This window comes from Cyclospora cayetanensis, unplaced genomic scaffold, assembly GCF_002999335.1.
Source record: "Cyclospora cayetanensis isolate NF1_C8 unplaced genomic scaffold, CcayRef3 CcayRef3_contig_12, whole genome shotgun sequence".
In the NCBI taxonomy this organism is placed as follows: Eukaryota; Apicomplexa; class Conoidasida; order Eucoccidiorida; family Eimeriidae; genus Cyclospora; species Cyclospora cayetanensis.
The window spans coordinates 193594-214909 of record NW_020312059.1 but is presented as its reverse complement, the minus strand read 5'-3'; the positions used below and the strand labels follow the sequence as shown (position 1 = coordinate 214909).

At 51.1% G+C, this 21316-nt stretch overlaps 1 protein-coding gene across 1 annotated transcript; it reads right to left on the bottom strand.

The window, feature by feature from the left end:
• Positions 1-1792: 1792 nt before the first annotated feature.
• LOC34618196 (ATP-citrate synthase) lies at positions 1793-20507 on the bottom strand. The gene is made up of 7 exons (XM_022731533.2): positions 20283-20507; positions 19444-19607; positions 17885-19311; positions 17391-17746; positions 14710-14751; positions 4710-5422; positions 1793-4397 (listed from the first exon to the last, which is right to left on the bottom strand). The coding sequence occupies exons 1-7, from the start codon at positions 20505-20507 to the stop codon at positions 1793-1795; spliced, it is 5532 nt and encodes a 1843-aa protein (XP_022589077.2).
• Positions 20508-21316: the final 809 nt, after the last annotated feature.

Here is a 21316-nt window from a genome sequence, read left to right as displayed (position 1 = left end):
CTGATGACAGAGTATCCCAAAAATGAGGCATGTAATACTCGGTGAAGCTTGCTCTTACACCCTCAGAAGAATCCGCCCAGGTGTGTTCCAGCTCCTTTAGTAATAATCTTAAATCATCAGTACGATAGCTCTGAGAGTTGATGTGTGCAAACTCCGAGCGCTTCGGGTCGTTAGAAACCTGCACTTTGCTAAGAGCAATGGTCCTTGCAACGGCCACCAGGGCAACGCAGACCGAAGGCACCACCACGCGCCACAGCAAGGGGAACGAGCAAACTTCGCTTAATTTCCCATCTTTCGACAGCTTTGAAGGGCTTTCGAGATGCTCATGGTGTACAGTCATCTCCACGGATTGCTCCTTACAGCTGTGGTTGCAAGACAGACACTCTTGCTATCAACTTGCTGAGACTTCCAGCTGTCTTCCTTGGTGATACAACGGGTACATGCTCTGCAATATAACAAGACCAGCTGGTCCATAACTATTTCACATCTAATCTGCCAAGACGCATCAATGAGTGATCAGGGAGCTACCTGGTGGGTCACTATCCGCCACGCGACATAGAGGGCAGGCGTACTATGAAGACCTCCACAGGTTCCTACCCAATAACGCTAGCTGGAAAGAGCACCATCATGCATGATGCAAAAACCATAGAGGAATGGAAGGTTTCATCAGGAAACGGGAAATGAGCACCCCGATACTTGACACAAACAGTCGCTAGGGTGCCTAGAGGGAGGTCTGACCAGGGGTGTAGGAAACTAACATTGCACGGGGGCGACAAGTAGCGCTTCTCGCTACCTATGTATCGCTGATTCTTGCACGAACATGAATCACAAATGCCGTCATAGCAGCTTTTTGCCTCCATATGCATCACGTCTCTATTCGGTTAGCGCTCTCGGCCTGGGGGAGGCGGGGGGGCCAGGGCTTCCACAGCTCAATAAAACTCACGAGAACACTGCCGCTCGTCCCTCGTTTACCAAAAACCATCAGTATATAGTGGCGGCTATCTGCATCTGGCTTTTAACGGACACAATATGTAAGGGCAACAACAGCCTATTAGCCCTTCCAGCCAAGCATAGAGACTCTCCAAGGCAATGCTATAGAAAAGCACTGGTTCCTAATGGTGGTGACATCGAAGCGCTATAGCACCAGCCACCTAGAGTTCTCTATTCGAATTTACAATTGCGGTAAAATATCATGTTGTCGCGGCTCCGGATTCAGAGATTATATCGCGCCGCAATGCGAAACGGCATACGTAGGAATCATGCGTACAGGCACAAGCGAACTCTCACCATACCCTTGTACTGCTTCTTCCTCTAGTTCCCACATAAACAGCGTTGTTATTTTGGAGTTCGATTGCTGGAAACGCAGTTGCGCAACTTTGCGCAGAATGCCGGCAGTCCTACCTAGAAAAAAACCTGTCCCCGGGCGTACTGCACGGCCACACAGGAAGAAGTCCACAGCACCGCAGGTACAAAATACCCAAACCCCAAACAGCGCAGACAAAACTTGATGCAAAAATCTAGTGGGCCATAGAGAGTGCAGTGTTGGACAGTAGGGGATTTGGGTCTAGCTTTCAGGCATTGAGGGTAAGTTGTTTGCGTGAATCATCACTGCTGCAACTACACAGCTGCTATCCGTTGCTCGTTTCGCTTGATGCACCCAAATATCCGCATACGGAAGATTATTCTCCGCATCTCACAACAACGAGCACTGAAACTTTTGTGTCGCGAATGCCATTCTCCCATGGCCGTAACATGTGCTCAAGGAACACTACTTCACAAACGAATTCCCAGCTCAATGTTGGCCCCCATATCCAGGGAGCACATAAGCGATATCGTCCACGTCATGCCTGTACAGTCCTTGTTTAAGCCTCTTTTGGTCCAGGAAATGGCCGATGAAACCAATACTTCTTCCAAGCACAAAAAGTCCGTTTATGCACCCATTATCTATGTAGTCCTTGGCCTCTCCCTCGCTAAAGAAGCCGCAGTGTAGCAGCAGGTCGCACATAGATACCCCAATCAGCCCATCCACATTCAGGATCAGTGTATCCTTTTTCTTCGTTGTCACCTTTTCAACCTGCAGTGCGTAATTAATCAGCGGGGTTTCCCTGAAGTGCTTCAGGCAAAATGCTTTCAGCAATTCCACCCTCTTGTCTGGATTGTGCACGGACTTCACTCTGTGGCCGATGCCCATGATCAACTTGTTCTGCGCTTTTGTGTCCCTTACAAACTCCTCCGGGGTCTGACCCCGCGTGTATGCGGAGAGGAATTGCTGGGCCGCCTTGTCACACGCCCCTCCGAATCTGTCTCCAATGGTGCACAAACCTGATATGAGAGAACTTATAAGGTCTTTGCCAGCTCTGGCAGTGACAATCACGTTGTGGGCTCCGCAGACAGCTGGACCGTGGTCGGCCGTCAGCATCAGTACTGTCTCTAAATATCGGTAACAGTAGGGGGCAAGGGGGCGTTTGAACCACAGCAGAGACAGCACACCACCAACGCCCATGTCCTCTTGCATCACCTTGCTTATTGGCCAGCCAGCGTAGAGCAGCTCCTCCCCTCTGTCATCTGAAATTGTTGAGACAAAGCCCTTAGGCTTCCTGACCAGGCCAAGCTTTTTCGCCCACGCATAATCCAGTGGAACCCGGGGAACAGGCGCTTCTTTCTGAGGAGTAATCATCCCCTGTTCCACCAATCGGGTGTAGACGCTCTTTACAGTCAGCCCGAATGTTTGAAAGGACGTCGGCACAAACGCACCTGCTGCTCTAAGGGCTTCGTTCTTTGCTGCTGCATGCTCGCTGCAGCTCCCTGCCCACGCCCCCGCGTGACCAAAGGCAACCTCCGTGCTGAGCATGGGGGCGCACGTACCGACGCACCAAGCAACAAGAGGCTTCCTGATCCTCCTGTCTTTGAGGGCAGCGGCCACCTCGTACTCTACCGACCCACCCACCTCACCCAGCATCATCAACATCTTAACTTCGGGATCTTGCTCAAACCGCAGCAAATGCTGCAACATCGAGGTCCCCGGAAAGCGGTCCCCACCAATTGCAATAGCCTCGCATGCCCCATTCGTTACGACCGACAAGATATTGTTGAGCTCGTTCAACATACCTCCGGACTTTGTCACAAACCCAACAGAGCCTGGCCGGTACAGCTTGGCGTTCATGATGTTTTCGAGGGACCCTCCGGTATTTCCAATGCGAAAGGCCCCAGGCTTCATGCCGCCCACAGTAGCAGGGCCAATAAGACAAACCCCCTTAACTCTGGCCTCTTTCCCAAGCTCCCTGGCCACTCTCTCTGGCACACCCTCAGCAATTACTGCTATGGTCTTGAAGCACGAATGCTGCAGCGCCTGCCGGCATACGGAAGCCGCGGATCGCATAGAGGCAAAGTTGATGAGCACTGACACCTGGGGCGACTTGCTCACGGCCTCCGCCAACGTCTGGCATACGGGAATGAAAATTTCTTCGGTTCCAAAGTAGAAGGGTCGCATGTGGGAAACGGAGAATTCATAAACAATCGCCGAGACAGAAGGCGTTGTCCGGCCGCACACATGATCGAAATCCAACATTTCTTGCACAGCGCGGGTCTGCAATCCCCAGACGATACAGTGGGTGGACCCAGAAAACAGAGCCGTTTTGCTGCTGATCGCAGAATCTTCCGCGTGATGCTCAGAGCGAAGAAGGTTCAGGCGCTCTACACACTTATCGAAGACAGGATTTGAATCGACCTCTGCCATTGACACTTCTTTCCACGTTTTTACCCTTTGCAGCGTTCCGTGGCCGTTCGCCATGGAGCCGTTTTGACTGCATTCCTCCGCAGGCATCCCGGCATCTCCATGATCCCACCCGCACTGTTTAGATATCTCCTCCGTCTTTGCCTGCTCATGTCCCCCCCTCAAAGCGAAGGGTATGATAGCCGTGATGTATGTTTCGGGTCCAAAAACTTTCATCTTCAGGCCCAGCTCGACGCCTACTTCCCTCATTAGCTTCAAGCCGTCTTGATAGTTAGGACCGCCTCTCCTCACGTAGATGGAAACATTGAATGCTAGCAGCTTTGAAGCATACATCTTAAGGGCCCTAATGATACCCTTGAAGGTGTCGGCAACCGATGTAAAGTTTGCTATACCTCCCCCAATAAGCAGCACCTTGCCCTCTTCTCTGTAAGTACCTGGAGCTGTGACTAAGGAGAGGATGGTGCGAGCATACTCATACGTGGTCACCTCGCTAGGGGCTCCTGAATACTCTCCGTAGTTGCAGAGCTCGTGAGCAAAGCCTAGGTCACATATGGTGTCCGCATACACCACAGAGGCACCTCCCCCCGCAATCATCGTCCAAATGCGGCCCTTTGGATTCAACACCGTGAGCTTCAGAGAAGCCCCGGTTTTCTGGTCAAGCTCCCTGAGACAGGAGAAGTACAAAATCAAGACAGAAGTACAAAGTCAAGACAGGCACAGGAACTGGCAACCCCTTGAGAGGGCAGAGACAAATCGGATCAAGAAGCCAGCGGGTGTGCACGCGCGCACAAAGCAACAGATAGTGTGCAGGCAGCGGGAACAACAGACCGACGAGCATACGCATCAAACAGACATGTATGCAATGAGAAGTCAAGCTAGAAAGGGGACGTGAACACTCAATGATGGCAAAGTCGTTCATTGGACGATCAAAATTAGTCATACGCTGTGCCAGTCCCTATAGGCCTTAAGAGCTCACCTAATATACAGCTCTTCCGGTGTCAGCTCTCTTCCAAAAGGGTTGGGAAGGTCGAGACCCTTCCAGGCTTCCTGGCACAGAAAGTCTGCGGTCCTGTCTATTTTTGCTGCTGCATCTAGTAGCCTGAACTTGTCCTTCTCCGAATCAAAAGAGAAGGGATTTATCTCCAGAAAGGCTAGATGCAATGCGCAGAACCTGGTGTACAAGCATCTCAGGAACAAAGGTAACAGCGTTTTCGCCTTAGTGTCGGCGACCCCGGATACGAGGGTCTGCAAAACGTGCTCTTCTATCTCATCCTCCTTCTGCCCAACCGGCACCAAGAGTCGCTCTGCTGTCTCCTCCACATCTCCTACCTCGATACCCCCTCTGCTGCTGAAAAGGATTTCATCTCCGTCAGCCTTTGTCCTAATGGCCACGTAAAACTCATTTTGTTGCTCATGAGAAAAGCAGGGCTCCACTATGAAATGAGACAGACGACCCTTGACCTCCCCACATGTAAAACTAGTGTTCAGGTATTCCTCCAAATGAGCCTTCACCTTCTCCCAGCTGGCACCGACCAAAACCAGCCCCAGCTTACCCCGCCTCTTTAGCAGCACGTCTGGCTTCGCAACGAGGGGACCCTCAAGTAACCAGGGACAGGAGAGAGGCAGTTGGTCCAGCGCTGTACTAGGAGTGACCAGCACACATTCCCCAGTGTATATTCCCGGCAGTTCCTGTGGGGTACTTGAGGAAGGATTGCTCTCCGAGTGCCACCCATCGTAACTACGCCCGTACCACAACAGACATTTTGCATCCGCTTCCCTTATACTACAGGCCATCTGCAGATGCGTACGCAACACACTGCAGCCACAATGCACGCTCAACCCAATCTGGTAACATGAATCCCACTAATGTATCCCCTACGCAGTCTGTTAATCTTCGTCCAGGTGTTAGCGAGCAGAATACGCATCATTTCGTCGAGTAACAGGGCAGGGCAAACTGCAAGGCAAACCTCGCGTTACAGTGCATAAAACTCTGCAGCATAAGTCGTCTGCTAGAGATAGTTTGATTCAAAGAAAAGAGAACAGACCAAGTGCTGCAGTTATCCCTGCTGTTTTCCGATGGCAGCCCAACCGATTGCCGGGTTACTCTAGAAGGAGACTGCTGGGGGAGTTTGAAGCTGTCACACAGCCTCTGAGCATCATGTAGGTAGAAGAATAAGAAAAAGAAGACAGGGACATCTTACCTCTGCTTGACTCGAGCTAGTTTAAGACGGCAGCGCCTGCTGGGCCTGAGAGCAATACGCTGCTCCTAAAGCCCTTCGTCCGTTTCTAACAGTAGTAAACGCTGCTACGCAGGAAATGGAAAGAAAAGGTCAGACCCGATGCTCAGCAGCTGCCTTCTTTCCCCACGTCTCGCTGTAGACTGTGCCTACGTGCCTACACACGCAGCGCCGAGCAGGGCACAGCGCAGCACAGCGCCACCCTGTTCTGGTCCGGCAGCATCTGTTGCTTCTTCTGTTCTATTCTATTCGTCACATAACAATCAATTTTAAGCGCATATGTTGGCATCTATTTCCTCAAAATACATGGACATCTCGAATTCCCGTAACGGGGGCTTTGGGTGGCATTGCTCTCGCTCGCCGTATTCTATTCTAGCAATCCGTCATCCGCTCGCGACTTCCCTGTCATGTCTGTAATGTTATTTCGTACTCTTTCTTGCATATCTTTCGCCACTGCTTCTGCTTTCGCAAGCTCAGTATGCATGGGCGCATAAGCAGATAACTAAGACAAGGAAGACATGCGTTTTAAGTCGAGATCATCTGATTATCTGCGGTCAGTTGACACCATGGAGTATGCTGGGTAAATGTGTTGTAGTCTATTTGGGGTACTCTCATGATTTATCAATTAGTGTAGTTCACATTCACAGTATGCACACAAGAAGCCACTCCCGATGTCGTACTCCACTAAAAAGTGTCAAGCTACACTTTCGCACTTCCCACAATACAGTGGTATTTTGCTCCCGGAATTTGGAAGCAATTGGACTTTGCGTTTTCATATGTCTTATTTATTGCACAGTAGCATTAGGTAGATACAAGGCGCAATGTAGTGTGCGTAGGCGCTAGACGTCGTGCAGACTTGTGAAAGGTCAGACTGTCTACCGAGTGCAGCTGGGCGCACCCTAACGGTCTCTTTTCCTTCATTGTCAAAACTTGAAGAAGCAAATGCCGGAAGAGGCGACTCCTCCTTAAGAAACACTAGCTAACATTTTATCCAGTTTGTATTGAGTCTTGATTTAGATGTCTCCTTGTGGAGGGCTCATACATAGTTTTACAGTTTGACGGCGCCACAGGATTTGGTGCAGCTGTACCCTGCTCACCCGCTGTCTGTGGATGCAGTGGTTTGTCTAGCTCCCTTAAACGATTGCATGGTTCCAATCACGCTATTCAAGCAATAAGCATATCTTCTCTGGCAACAGGCGTGCAAAACGGTCCTCTGGTGATGAAGGGACACGATACCACAACAGCTGGTTGGGCAGCAGAGTCCGGCATGCAAGCTGATGTGGCATTAGCCGGTAGAAAGGTATGGTCGGTCAGTTTATAAAGTGTTTGTGCGTCATTGAGGTATGTCGTAGATGAAGAGAACGAATGTTTTCTGTGGCGTGTTCGTTGGAAGGCGAAACAGTTCAATGGTGGACTTGTTCATGCACAGGAGCTCCTTTACCTGCAGGGATAAATGCAACTCGAAGCTTCATAAAAACCTTGCTTCATCGGTATACGCCGAGACCAGCCCAACGGCGAGCTGTGGGAGAACTTTAAAAGCTGAAACCGGAAAACCTATTGACACATTGATACACCAAAAAATATGAAGCTTTGGTTGGCATCAGCCACTATATAGACCAACAGCTACTTTGTCAAAGATTTATCTCGGGTCTACATAAAGTTCTAAGTCAGATGGTCTCTGGGTGCGCAGGCCCACGAATTAAATAACCGTCCGCTGGGGTTTCCACCAATGATATAGACGCCGGAGCCGTGGCAACCAGCGGAGCCTGCAGTCTAAGGTAAACGAGAACAGAAGCAAGAAGCCGGTCTCCTAAGCAGCCTAAGGCAACCCCCTAGCAACGCTCCTGCTTGCAATGTGGCACATAAACCAGAACGGCAGGCGCATGCAAAATCCTATAAACTGGAATAAAGGTATTCTATGCCCAGCGAAAGCAGGCTTCTTGAACAGCAAAGAATACCTACTAGGAACTAGAAAGGTCCTACGCAGGCTGCGGCGCAGTGAAGAAGATTCGAGAGAATAGAGTCTGGAGACCCTTCAGGGGCCAACCCTGCACTAAAATAGGCCCGCAACAATGATCTAATCTTGTTATTGTCACTTGGCACTGGAGTGGAGTGAAACTTTTTTTCACGAGACGGCGCAGAAGCGCAATTTGGCGGTCCACTCGTTTGCGCAGTCCTTATGACTCATATGTGTGGAGGGGAGGCAGAACACAAAGCTTGGCAAGGCTACGTCAGCTAAATGTGGCTTGAAATTCGAATTGCGTCATAGCACCATGGTCCATGCCTTCTCTAGTGGTCCCGTGCAGCCTGACGTAATCCTATGTGTGCCATGGGCTAGCTGATGGAAGGCACGCATGCTATCTCAGCTGAGCGCCGTGAATATTTATACGGTGGGAAGCGCTAGAAAAAAGCGACTCTTAGTCTCCACGACAAGGTTCATTTCGTGTACGGTGAGCAGGCTAGAGTTTGCACCTGAACAAGGTGAGGCTGAGTCTCCATGCAGGCAGCTTACCAGCAAGGTAAGTAAAACGTTTTCGAGAGTGCAGCCTGCCTGAGTGGCTTTGCAGCTGGCTTTTTCTAATAGAAATACGACTCAGCCTTCCGCTGAGGAACAGCAGAAACAGGTATATATAACGGAGTTTACGGATGTGCTAAATTTTGAGAGGTTGCCAGACAACTGGCCACGTCCTGGTCGTCCAGTGCGTTGTACTGAGCTGCTTTCTGGCTAATATCATGCTGTATAAGCTATATAAAAAGCATACACAATATGAGACCAAACCAGAAAGGCAGGCGAATGATATGTTTTAAAAGGCATAGCACGTGAATGGACAATTGGCGTTGATCATAACCGGGTACTGATGCTCTTAAAGGATGTCAGGTGACGAATTTGTGTTGACTTGAAACCCCCGTACAGCATCAATGTGAAGCAGATCCCGATGCCTTCGACTGGCAAAGTTCCCGACCCACTACCTGGGTCAATAGTCTCCCCCGCATGTGGCTTCACACGTATGCTTACAAATCCTCATTTACCTAGATGGCAACCCACTTGAACCTGTTAGCGTGCCAGCTAAACTGCATCGCCAAATCGATAAGAAATTTGACCATCCTTATTTAACAGTGCTGGATGGCTGTTTTCATGGACGATTCCCTAGATCGCACTAGAAACATTCAAAAGCATCTACAGCACCAACAGCGAGTGTTTTAGCTCTTAAAGCGAAAGCAATGGGATGGGAAGGCACCAAGTGTTTGTCCTTGAACCCAAGCACGTGTCAGATATTTTGTTTCGGGCTGCAAGAATTGAGCCGGTTCGGCCGAAAATTGCACCAAACAAGGCGCGGCCTTTACCCATACGTAGGGACATTGGTAACCCATATGCTCATGCATTTTGTTACCAGGATTTCATACCTGAATTCTTTCGGATCGAGCGCCATGGACTCCCCCACTCAAACGACGCACTCTATGCACAGAGGAGCGTGTTGCCTCAACAAGGGCGCCTATTGGCCTCCCTAGGCCTCCTCCGGTACTTGTACTGCCAGGTTATAAGCGCCATTTCTTGCTATCAGCCAATGATGGTGGCAGAGCGGTAAAAGCTGCTCTCTCCCAAGAGGGTTCGGGTTCTCCAAAACCCCAGGTCGTTGCTACGTGCATCGCTTCGGCGAATCCTCGTAACAGCTTCCAGTGCAGAAAATGGAGCTCTGTGTATTGTGGTGGGGTGTGGAAGATGCTGGCACTATTCATATGAGCGCCATCTGACTATTCAGGCGGGCCGTCAGTCCTAAATGTACCGCATGAAGAGTTGTCAGGACCTTGATAATCCTACCTTTGTTCGCTGACCTGCGCTGGGTGCGTACTGAAGTACGACTTTACAAGGAACTATTCGAAGGGCATCACCAACGTGGTTGCTGGCGTGCTTGCTGAAAGCCACAGTGATTCAATATGACGCAATGTGGCCGATCTTGTTTGCTGTTCTTCATGGCGTTTATAGAAATTTCGCGCTCCTTATGTTTTGACACCTATGGATTCGCTGTTATTGCCAAATCTATAATGACAGGATGGTGAAGCGCTATTACGTAAGGATGACATGATGTAGTTCAAAACAAGCGGAGACTTCGCCAAATGTACATTCCGACTTTAGTCCGCAGGGTCGTTTCGCGCAACTCACAGACCGTGTTCTTGCGGGTCGTGGCGGGAATTAGAATTGAGCAGGAAAGCTATAATAGTTTTCCCTGTGCCACGGGAGGCGTGTCGTTGTGGACGAGTAAGCACTGGTATACCCGGGTTGTCAGGAATTAGAGGCACCGTTATTATCCCAAACCGGGTCTGTTGCGAAGCTCTCCATTTCCTTTAATCGCTTGGACAGACCAGAATATGATGTTTTAGTGGATTGTTCAAGGTGAAGGGGCAGAATAGCATCTACGTCGCGATTAACAGACTTTGTAAAAACAAGCCCGTTTCATCCCTTCATCCAGCTATCTCGCAGCTCAGACAGTTGCTAAATTATTCGTAAATTAGGTTTGAACCTTCATGGATTCTGCAGGACTATCTTCATGGATAGGAATTTAAAGTTCGTTAGTGCGTCGTGGCCCTGAGAATTAGCGTACACATTGACTATAAGATAAGCACTTCTAACCACAATGAGTTGGAGGGACAGGCAAAACGCACAAACCGCTCCTTTCTGCTGTAACTGCGACTCTACCCTTACGCAAGCTCAATGGTTCTGCTTTATCTAATTCCGTATGCTGAGCTGCTTTCTGATATAACGGTACACTCGTCTACCCTTTGCTCTGCCGCGTCCCTGGTTTACTCATTCTCTGACCCCGGAGTGGACCTGATGGTCCGAGATTAGCAGCTGCCCGTATCAGCAGAGTGATCGGAGAGCATCTGATTAGTGCATGTAAATATATATGCGAAAAGCCCAAGAAATACAAGCATGGAATGGTGATACACCGCAGCTGGGTGTTTTGTGCCTAGGTACTGGAATTTGGTGAATCGACAAGCTTTACGAACTACTCCTAAAAGTTAGCGGACGAGCACGTGTCCGGCCAGGTGCATGGGACCACTTTCCGTCCTCTTAGGACTCAAACACAGAGATATCAAATACTTGCCTGCTGAGAGACATTCCAACACCCTCTAAATCATCCGCGGATTTTACTCCGAAGGCAAAGGACCCGCGTGGAAGCAGAGGGACTGCAGGGAGTCGTAGGAATACACGATTTTAGGACTATTGAGCGTCAGAAGATACATTAGACGAAAGTTGTAGTGAAATAGGATTGGGAACTCCAACTTTGGTGGTTGAAGGGAGGGCTTTCGCCGACTTCACTACCTGTGCGAGACTGTGCAGCTTGGTTTGACATACAACCCTAGTTTTCAAGGACGGTATTCTTCGTGTTCTTTGATAACTTCTCCAGCGCATGGGCTTTGCCTGGAATGACAACCTTTGTCGATGAGTCTTGCTTGAAAAGGTGCACTGCATTATGCTTTCAGTGTTTTCTCCACTGAGTTCTACGTTCAAGTACTCTCAGGGTATGTTGTTCCCATATTCTTCCTCATGCATCTTGTCAGCCATGAAAGCCCACTAGCCGTATTTGCATGCAAAGATTGCTCTATGGGGCGGGGGACCAGTGCTAAACTTGGGTGGATTTAACTGCCTTCATACACTTTTTATTTGTCTTGTATGTTCTCGTATCACACGGCTCACATGTTTCTAGCGTTCCGACGATACCAAGCCATCACACCCGGTGTGCTGCTGGTTTGGTCCCTCGTTCATTGTTGTATAATGCGCATGCCATCTACTTTCCTTTATCAGTTGATGAGGAAGAGCCATGAAGTGAGAACTTCCGCTTTTATGCTGTAGATGGCCCAGATGTACAAGTGTGGGTCACTGTGGGCGTACGCTTGGAATTGCGGAAGGGGACTCTGCTATACTTGCACACCTTCTACTACATCAGCACTACTATGGTTTGTCTGTTCGTATATCTCCCTTATGAGAGAGTAGTGTTAGCTCGATGCAACAAAAAGCATTGCTGCTTGCGTGGGCTGCCGACGCTACGTGCAACTAGCTGTGAATGCTCGGGGTGCTTAAAAGGGTGCAGCTACGCGCACCGTAGTGACCCCTCTCCACTAGTCTCGGAGAACTCCCGGGAGCATATTCAGGGAAAGGCGGTAGCTCCTCTGAAATGCATTCAATAACTTTTGGCTACGGTTGTTTTGATGCTTGAGTTACAAGTCTCCTTACAGACACCGCTGACGAAGCGTTACAAAGGTGAGCAACGGAACAGGTAAGGTTGCCTTCAGAATACGCGAAGCAATAGCGTTTAAACCAGCACTGTACACAAGCCACATTAGCTTACAGGGAAGATATAGTTTAACAGGAAAGACAATTTGCGAATATCGAGGCTGCAGTCATCCATTGCAGCCGAATGTACTTACAAGCTCCTCCAAAAATACCTGAAACGTTTCACACTGTGGAAAAAGCATCCGGATGAGGCCTTGCTAGCATAAGCAAGACGCAAATGTAGCGACAGTATCTCTGAAATAACTTCAGTGGCGCTGAACCTCTCTTCGCAGCAGCAGTCCTCCGCAACACCCATGTTCTTCTTGGCTACTTTACCTGAAGCAGCGGCAAGCTAAAAATGTTCAGCTGCCCGGCCTAATCCACACAGCACATATCTACTAAGTCCTAGAATGACGAGGCTATTCTTGACGGCCAGAGCAACAGTAGACGGAGCGACTGCAACCGGGGTTGTACAGAGGCCCAGGGTCGCGCGTTTTACTCAGTGAAGGAACTCTCCTCTCAAGGATGCGTCTTAAAGCCAAGCTGTTTTGCAGTGTCTTCCCAGAGTAGGGCATTAAGGGGAACAGTTCGTGAGAGCTGAGGCAGTTCAAAATTACATTGCTATTGAATACATAAATAGCTGATTGACTTTTCATAATTGACTCAGCTCATTTTTTCATGCTAGTATCTTCGTTGGCGTTAAACCTTAAGCTCTCAACCCTCAAAATCAAAATGCATGTTGGCGATGTCTGCGAGCTGGACAGACAGAGATACACATAGGCTGGGCTGGCCGTTGCAGGCAAGCCTCAGTCTCTTCCTCTCTGTTATTATACAATAGCCACAAACAAAAAATCGGGGGAAAACACTCAGGCACTCGAAGCTTCAAGCGTCTTGGCCGTCGCATGCAGACGGACACGGGAGCGGCAGGCGCCCGTGCGTCGTTTACCCAGAAGCCTGTGGGAATATGAATATTTTACGTCTGTTGCACTGCTTACCTTTCGTCATTGTACTCTATTCTATATCCCTCTGGCCTGTAAGGCCATTTTTGCCACTGTTCCTTCCCCGCTGACACGCCGTGCCCCTCCAGCAGCAGCAACCAGAGCAACAGCGGCAACCCCAACCGCAGCAACAGGATGGCGCCCACGGCTCAGCAGCAGGAGCAGGCACTGCGACAGATCCGGCAGCAGCTGCAGGATGGGACTGCAGACATAGATAGTTGCAGCAAGCAGCTGCGACAGCTAAAACTACTTCAAGTCTCTACGGTCGCTGCTGGTGCTGCCCCGACCCAAGGGGAGGATGTGGCTGCTATGGTTCTGGCACGCAACACATTTGAAACCGCTGCAATGCTGTGCGTGTATACACTGGAACAGCAACAGCGGCAGCAGCAACTCAAAACCGAGGATGAAGAGCTGTATGAAGAAATGATGGTAGAAACAGCAGACGCTTTTCAGAGGCATATGAACATGCTTCTTCCCTTCTACTCAGACATGGCGCATGTGAGTGCACCGTCTTTACACCCAGGGCTCAATCCGCAGGGATCGATGCTTCACGTAACTAGTATGCGCTGGTCCTCTTGTAGTTGCTCCCTGGAGGATATCCTTCCCTGACTGTGTGTATGTCATAAAAACAGATGCAGTCGTAGTAGGTGTAGGAGTAGTCGGTGCTGCTGTTGTACATGCAGCTTGGGTGCAATCAAGACTGCCATTTGCTGTCCATGTTTGTAGTGTGTGTATGACGGGCCTTCATTTGTCGTATGGGTTGTTTTATTACGAGTCTTTACCAGCGCTTAGCTGTTGCAACGAATTTCATGCCAACGCCTACAATCTGTGTATGCATAACTTCTGCGACTCCCTACTGCGCATTTTGTCTGGATGAAACATCAACTGGTTTCTTTTGGTGATGCCAAAAAAGAAAAGCCGCATGTCTGCCACACTTTTGCTATTGTTGCCAATTTTCAGATGTTACCTCCCTCAGACATGCAGCTCGAGCTGCAGTGTCTTCAGCTGCTTCATTTTCTTTCAGGGGACTGCATTGCCGAGCTTCATGTTGCGTACGACAGGCTCTCAGAGGAGGTACGCTTCTTTCGTTTGTACATACACAGCAGTTCTACACTGATTCTGTGGCCCCTTATGGAAGTTTTATTGGCACTATATCCTCAGCTAGAAGACATATATCATGGCCTTTAAAGGCCAGCCACTGTAGATGCACTGCAGTTAGTATGTTTCCCGTATGAGGGCTCGTACTCACGGCCGTTTCCTCTTGCCATCAGTTCTTTCTTCAGCATTTGCCATGGTGATATCTTGATACGGAACCTTCACGCCAGGCAGCTACTTCTTTGTCCATCAAGGGCTTAAAGTATGAACAAGAATTCTTTTGTTCCCTACAGGCACGGAGTAGCCCCTACGTGCAAACGGTGATGCAGCTGGAACAGCGTTTGATGGCTGGGAACTATGAAGCTGTGATGCAGCAGCAGCAGTTGCAGCAGCAGCAGCAGCTGCCGCGTTCGGCTTCGGTCTTTCTGACGCAGCTGACAAAGACGGTGCGGCTGCTGATTGCTGCTACCCTGGAGGCAGCATATGACTCGCTCTCTATATCTTACGTGGCCCGCGTGCTGCAGCTACCTGCTCCTTCTCTAGGGGCCTTTTGTGAGGAGCAAAACAAAAGGAGGAGACAGAGGGAGGCGCAGGATCTGATGTCTTCGCCCTCCATGGAGTTTGCCGCCGTCGCAGCAGCAGACGCTGCGGCTGCTGCACCCCGCCTACTGCAGCAACAACAGCAGATGCAGTCATCAATCAGTACGCTTGCAGCAGGAGTCGGCTCGGGCTCCTTTGCTTCTGCTGTCTCCCTGGAGAGGAGTGGGCCCTTGGGCGTTCGCTGGGTAATCCGCGGGGATCGCGTCGTCTTCCTGAAGGAGCAACACACCTCACAGCACTGTGCCTTCCATTCTACACAAGTTGCAGCACATCTAATTGGTCAGACCCGGCGTTTGCTGCTGTGCTTGCCGTGCTACTGCTGCTGAGCCAGTTAGACGGACATGCTAGTTTTCCTACGCGTAGTCTGTTAGCAGTATGCAAAAGTCGTGTGCTGCCGCCACTGCTGCTTTTTTACTGCCGTTGTAGCAGCAGCTGCTTATCCCAGGTTGCAGCAAGAGTTATTTGCCTGCTGCCACTGCTGTTTACAGGGTACGCTACCGAGTTGGAGAGGATTGTCTGAGACCGGTCGCGCTCACCCACCTTTCACCACACACAACACTTCGCACTTGCTGTAGCAAGGGAAGCAGCTGCAGCAACAGTTCCAACAGGTGGCATCGCGCCAGGTGTGGCGACAGCATCGAGTGCCGTCTTGGTGTGTTCTTTGCTGCTTGTTTGTGCTACCTTGAGCACCAGTTTGCTGTAGGCTCCCTGCGGAGTTTAATGAGCAATATAGCTAACTTGATCCTACTAATCATCGATTTCAGCTGAGCTATGCGCAGATATTGCAATTCAAACTACAATACGACCGAGTCATTTAGACCTAAACTAACTCAGTCATTGTAGTCAATGTAGTACTCCGCATAGCTACGATTCGTGCATGGGGTAGGCGACCACATGAGAAGCCGCTTACGAGGGTGCTCCTTGCTAGACTGTAAAAGGGGTTGTGCGGAGGCTTTGCCTACGACCCATCATGCTGCACACACAGACTACCACAGGGCCTCACCTTTGCGATAACACCGCTGTCCTTTTGCGTGTTCGTTTTGTACATAGATGCATGCGTACTGAACGCATGTAGGAATATATCCATGTAATTGTAAACAGCCAAAGTGCTGCACAGCCGACGTATGTATATCCAACACCTATTTAGTGCTACGAAATTAAGTACAGGTGATTCCCAATACATACACCACGATTCCATAGAATGTATGTCTCCTCCTACGTATCACAGCGCAGCCCGAGGTTCTGCAAACGTGGAGCCGCGTACGTTACATAGGCCCATAATAGCAAACCACTTGTGGCCTGCACTGCGAATACGAAATAGGATGTAGGGATCCGACTTGCTGCGCCAGGCAAACAGTTGGCATTCAGCTTTTCTGTTCAGCGGCTACACCAGAACAGCGCTATAAAAAGCTGCGTTTTTCTTGCATCCGTTCTTTCCGTGACTGAAGATTGTGATTCCCCAGTCCTTATAGTAATGCGGTTGGTGTGAAGGGAAGACTGGCGTCTGTGAGGAGGCACCCGCCTGTCTGCTGTGACTGAGGCTCAGCCTGCATATACCGTATATGTATGCGTTTGCAGCAACACAACAACATCGTAGAAGAGTGCAGGGCTCTGCCCATAGCTGCGCCTGATGAGGGGAAGGATCCTTATATACAGGATTATACATTTATTTTACCCATATGCACTTAGCGCAAATCTACATTCTATTCAAACGTAAACTGGGGCACTCAGAGAGCTACCTTTGCAACTTGTTCCAAGGATAGAGTATCAGGGTGTCGTTGCTTTTATGCTTTCCCAATATATTGCTGCCTTTCAGAAGAAAGGAACGCCTATGGGGAACAGCAATCTATCGTTACTTTACGGGGTTTAGCACTAGGGGCCATGCCGGGGAATCTGAACACGCGAAGGCTCGAGAGCCAAAGGGTGTAGCCATAAAAAAGAAAGCTGATAGTTATCCTCTAATTTCTTGAAGCCAAGCTACTGAAGTGTCTCTGAGCTACCTTTCCCTGCATCAATATGATCAAATACGCTCAGCAGCAGCAGACGCCACTACTGCAGCAGAAGACTGGGCGTCCTACTGGGGGAGAAAGAACTCGAGGCCGCTAACGGGCTCAGTGGTGGAAGCAGTAATAGCAGTAGCTACTGACACCGGTGCTGGGGAATAGCGGATAGTACATGCATTTGAGCCTGTATAAACAATCCTATCTGCTGTAGCTGGGGCAAGCGTTCGGGGTCCCCTTGTAGGCATTTAAACCCCCAGGCAGACATCCTCTTGGAGCAATCCTTCGATGTCATCCAACGCCTTGCTTAAGAATATCCCCTTATAGCCTTGGATTCTAGATCCTATGTCACCTTTGGCCCCTTGCTGTGCTCGCACGCTTCAATGCTGTGTGTTGCCGTTGCTGCTGTTGCGGTGCAGCAGCGGTGCCATTTGCAACAGCCACTCCTCCTACCACCCGTCCACTTCCCTTTGGCGTTGTTGCACTACGACTACGGAGAGCCGTAACGCGTTGCTTGGCCTGCTGTAGGGGTTGCTGCTGCAGGGAAGGCAGTCCGGGTGTTTTCGACGTACAACTAGCAGAAGCACCGGTAGCAGTAAGACCTGCAGGCAAATGTTTTCCTGTAGTAGAGGTTAATGCCCTTGGAGGTGTGGCGCGTGCAGCTGCTGATACTTTCTTCACTGAACTGGCAGAAGAAAGAGAAGCTGCAGCCGCACTCATCCGTCTGGAGGCAGCCGACAAAGGAGATAAGGAAGCAGCCCTACTCCGAGCTCCTGTGGCTGGAATAGCTTCTTGTGTGCGGGTAGCAGCTCTGCGGGGAGCTGTCATGGCAGAGCGGCGCTGAAGAAGTGCAGCGGCAATGGTTTTCTGTTGTAGCTCTTGGCTGGCCACAGTACCTTGTGTAGCAGCAGTATGTGTCTTAGCAGCCGCAGCAGCGGGCGCCCTACTAGCAGCAGTATCCGCAGACTTTGATTGTTGGCTTGCAAGGGAAGCGTTCTTGCGGACGATGACTCGCGTAGTGGCTCGCGTCTGGTGCTGGGGCCTGGATGCTGCGGATGTGGCAGCTGGTACAGGAACAGCGTCTGCTGTTGCTGCCGCCGCTGTCGCTTGAGTTGCGTTTGAAGCTAAGCTGCGGCTGGCCAGAGACTTTGGAGTGCTGTGGGCCTTTACGGCGGCAATAGAAGCTCCGCAGCGCCACTGCCTCTGGTGATGCAATAGAGGAGTCAGTGCCATTGGATCTAGCCCAGCAGGAGCGGGTGGTCTTGGGGATGCTGCTGCTGAGGCAATAGGTTTTGCGCTCGTGAAGTTGCGGGTGCAGATTGTAGGGCTGGCTCGCTGCAAGAGCGCGCCATTGATACTGGTTGGTGTAGCAGTAGCAGCAAGCCGTGATGACCCCGCTTTGCGCTGCTGCAGCGGAAGTTGCCCCTGAGGAGTGGCGGCAGATACTGTGGCTGCTGCCTCCGGGAGCAGAGGTGGCAGGCTGCTATCACTGGTACCCCCAACGGCTTCGTCAACCAGGCGCCTAAGAGAATCTGAGGGGCCTTCTAAAGGAGTTCTGCGTCTATTTGAACACAGAGGCATTGGAAGACCCTCAGAACCTTCCCTTTGTGAATCTGATTCGGTAACAGCGGATGTTGCTGTTCTCTGTGCGAGACAGCAGGAGTGTTGAGGTGAGGGGGCCAGTAGAGGTAAGACCTCCCGCAGGGGAAGAGGCATTGCAGCTCCTTGCTGCTGCTGTTCTCCACATTGACAGTGGTACAGGCTGGGGCTATTGCTGCATCTTCCACTGCTGCAGCGCAAACTTCCGGAAGACGCCTGTCGTTTATGCTGCTGTTGCTGGACAGGCGTTCGACCGGGAGTGCAACAATCGCCTCCCTCACCGTTCCGACACCTGGTAGGGCTGCTTCTACTGCTACAATTGCTACTGTGTTCAGTAGCAGCGACAAGCGCCAGCTGCGACTGCGCCAAGGCCTTTGCGTCCTCTATGAAAGGAAATTCCATCATGGCTCTGAACTCGGGCAAAGTTAGTCGGGAAGATGCGCCTTCTGCTGTCTCCTTGTCTACAGGTGTTTCACCTTTCGCTGCCTCCTGCTGTGCCGACGTTGCTGATGCCTCCGTCTGAGGAAGTAACTCGCGCCTGTACGCTTTGCTACGAAGGGGCGTTCCCAGATAGGCCTTGGTGGAACCTGCTGCTGCAGCTGCGGCAAAGCCGCCGATTTGCTGTTGCAGTTGTACGGCCGCTGCAGACACGCTCTCTGGCTGCGCTTGCCCCTGTTGGAGCCGCTGCATGAGCTGCTGCTCCGTTCGCTGACGCTTCACGGGACTAGGGCTGCATGCGGAGCGTACGTGTTCTATCATGTACTCAGCCATTTCCCTGCAGCACAGCAGTCGCCAAGGCAGTTATGTACCCAGATCGCGTCATTGAAATATAGCACGCGAATGCAATTGCTAGCAGGTAAAAAGCCCCCGACCTCACATGCCCGACTGAGCGAGTTAAGGGACGAACCGGGTAGGCGGCTGCTGCTGAGGCGTGTTGGGAGATCCAGCACAGCCCGCATCAGCAGCTAGCAGCGAAAGCAAGTCGTCCACATCCAGGCATCTGCTGGTGCTGCCCCCCCCGTCAGCAGGTGTTGCACTTGCAGCGGCAGCAGCTGCTGCATCAGCAGCTGCCTGGGACTGTTGTAAGGCAGCGGATGCCCTGCGTCGAGCTGCACGCACCACTCGCAGCAGCAGCAACAGCAGCAGCAGCAGCCCAGTGCTTCGCTGGCTTGCGTACAGCATGAAAGTTGGACTGTTGGTGCTCTGCTGCGTAGCGTGCTGGTAGAGGGTTTGATCCGTGTGTGTTCAGCAGCTTACCCCGCCGGATGAAGAGGGAAGCCTCGGCATCGATGCCTCTCCAAGGTGATGCCACTGGCAAGACTGTAGACGGCGTCGAGTGCTCCGCTGTTGCGCGTTCTCTTTTCCCACTGCGAAGGGTTCGCTGCAGCTGCTGCTGCTGCTTCTCCTCTTGGTGCGCTCGCTGCATCATAAGGAATGCCCCTTCCACCTCACGGTAGTGCCTCTGGATAGCATAGGATGAGGTGAGGCACGCAGCGATGAAGTAGCTGTACGGCAGAGACATACATTCTGGATTACCGAGACTGCTGAAGTAGCTCTGCAGCAACATACGCATCGCCGGCGGCAGCAGCAGATGCAGCATGAAAGGGGCACTTTGCAGCAGTGTGAGGGCATCGAGTGCCGTTAATGGGGATATCCGTGAACTGTGAGTCTGAATCACAAGAGGTAAGCCTCATGGAGGGGGGAAAAGGGAAGTGCACTGCAGGTGTATGTGAGCTTCGATCGTACCTGTAACACGGAACGGATGAGCGCTTCCAGCTGGAGCCGTTGCTGCTGCTGCTGATCGTGGTCCCGCTGCTGCTGCTGCTGCTGCTGCTGCATGTGCTGCTCCAGTGCGGCCGTTAGCTGCTGCTGTAGGTCGTCTGCTTGCAGCGCCCCGCAGCAGCTAATATCAAGAAGCCGGAAGAGGCGCAACCAGTTTTGTGTGGCCTCCTCTCGCAGCAGACGTGCCATTATCAACAAGGCCACCTGAAGAAGCAACGGCAAAATGAAAACTCACTTCTGCAGTTGTATACAGCACAAGACGGCATGTGTAGATATGGTCTGAATGCGCAGGCAGCACCACACCTAGAGCGACTAGGTCTTTTCAATAATGAGGAAGAAACAAGCAATAAGCAAGGTCAGTACAGCCCTTCCAGCGCTTCGTAAGACACCCATATAAAACTCAAAGCACGAGAACATTTGGAGAGCAAAGACCTCCCTATCGATTCTCTATTATACCTTTTTAAGGGGCGGTGAGCCCGCAAACCGCATGAGGGAGCGTAGGAGAGTGAGAGCCTCCGAAGGTTGCATAGACTCCGAACGACAAGAGAGCGCAAGCCGCGGGGAAGTGTAGCCCCGAAAGTATGGATGCGCCAATACCTGACGCACAAACGATCACAGCCACACAGGCATCCGGTGGCAAAGGGGATGGAGGGAGTAAAAAATAAGAGTCCACAGTACTTGCAATGCTTGCAGAGGACTCTCTTCCTTCGTGTGCGTGTATCTGCACCTGTCTGCCGCTCCATCGTTTGTGAGGATCCTTCTGCAGCACTCCTCGAAGAACCTCCCCAACTCCCGACTTCCAGAGTGGCGTGTACAAGGCGGAACCCCAGTTGATCTCCTCATGAGCTACTGCCCACATCACCTGAGTCTCATTCTGTGCGATAAAGGGCGGCCGCGAAGTATACACCAAATGCAGCAACACCCCCGCACTCCAAATGTCACACTTGCTGCTGTACGCCCGCCCAGGGGCCCCTGCCACAATCTCCGGAGCCGCATAC

Bases quoted from the DNA above. Each gene is read 5' to 3' on its own strand.
- LOC34618196 (XM_022731533.2), bottom strand. From the start codon at position 20,507: ATGGCACGTCTGCTGCGAGAGGAGGCCACACAAAACTGGTTGCGCCTC. The intron at 17,747-17,884 runs GTAGGGCGCCCG...CTCCCCGCAGAG, and splicing joins GTCTGCGGATACTGCTGCTA to CTGCTACCCGCACACAAGAA. The intron at 4,398-4,709 runs GTGAGCTCTTAA...CTCCTGTCTCAG, and splicing joins CCGGAAGAGCTGTATATTAG to GGAGCTTGACCAGAAAACCG.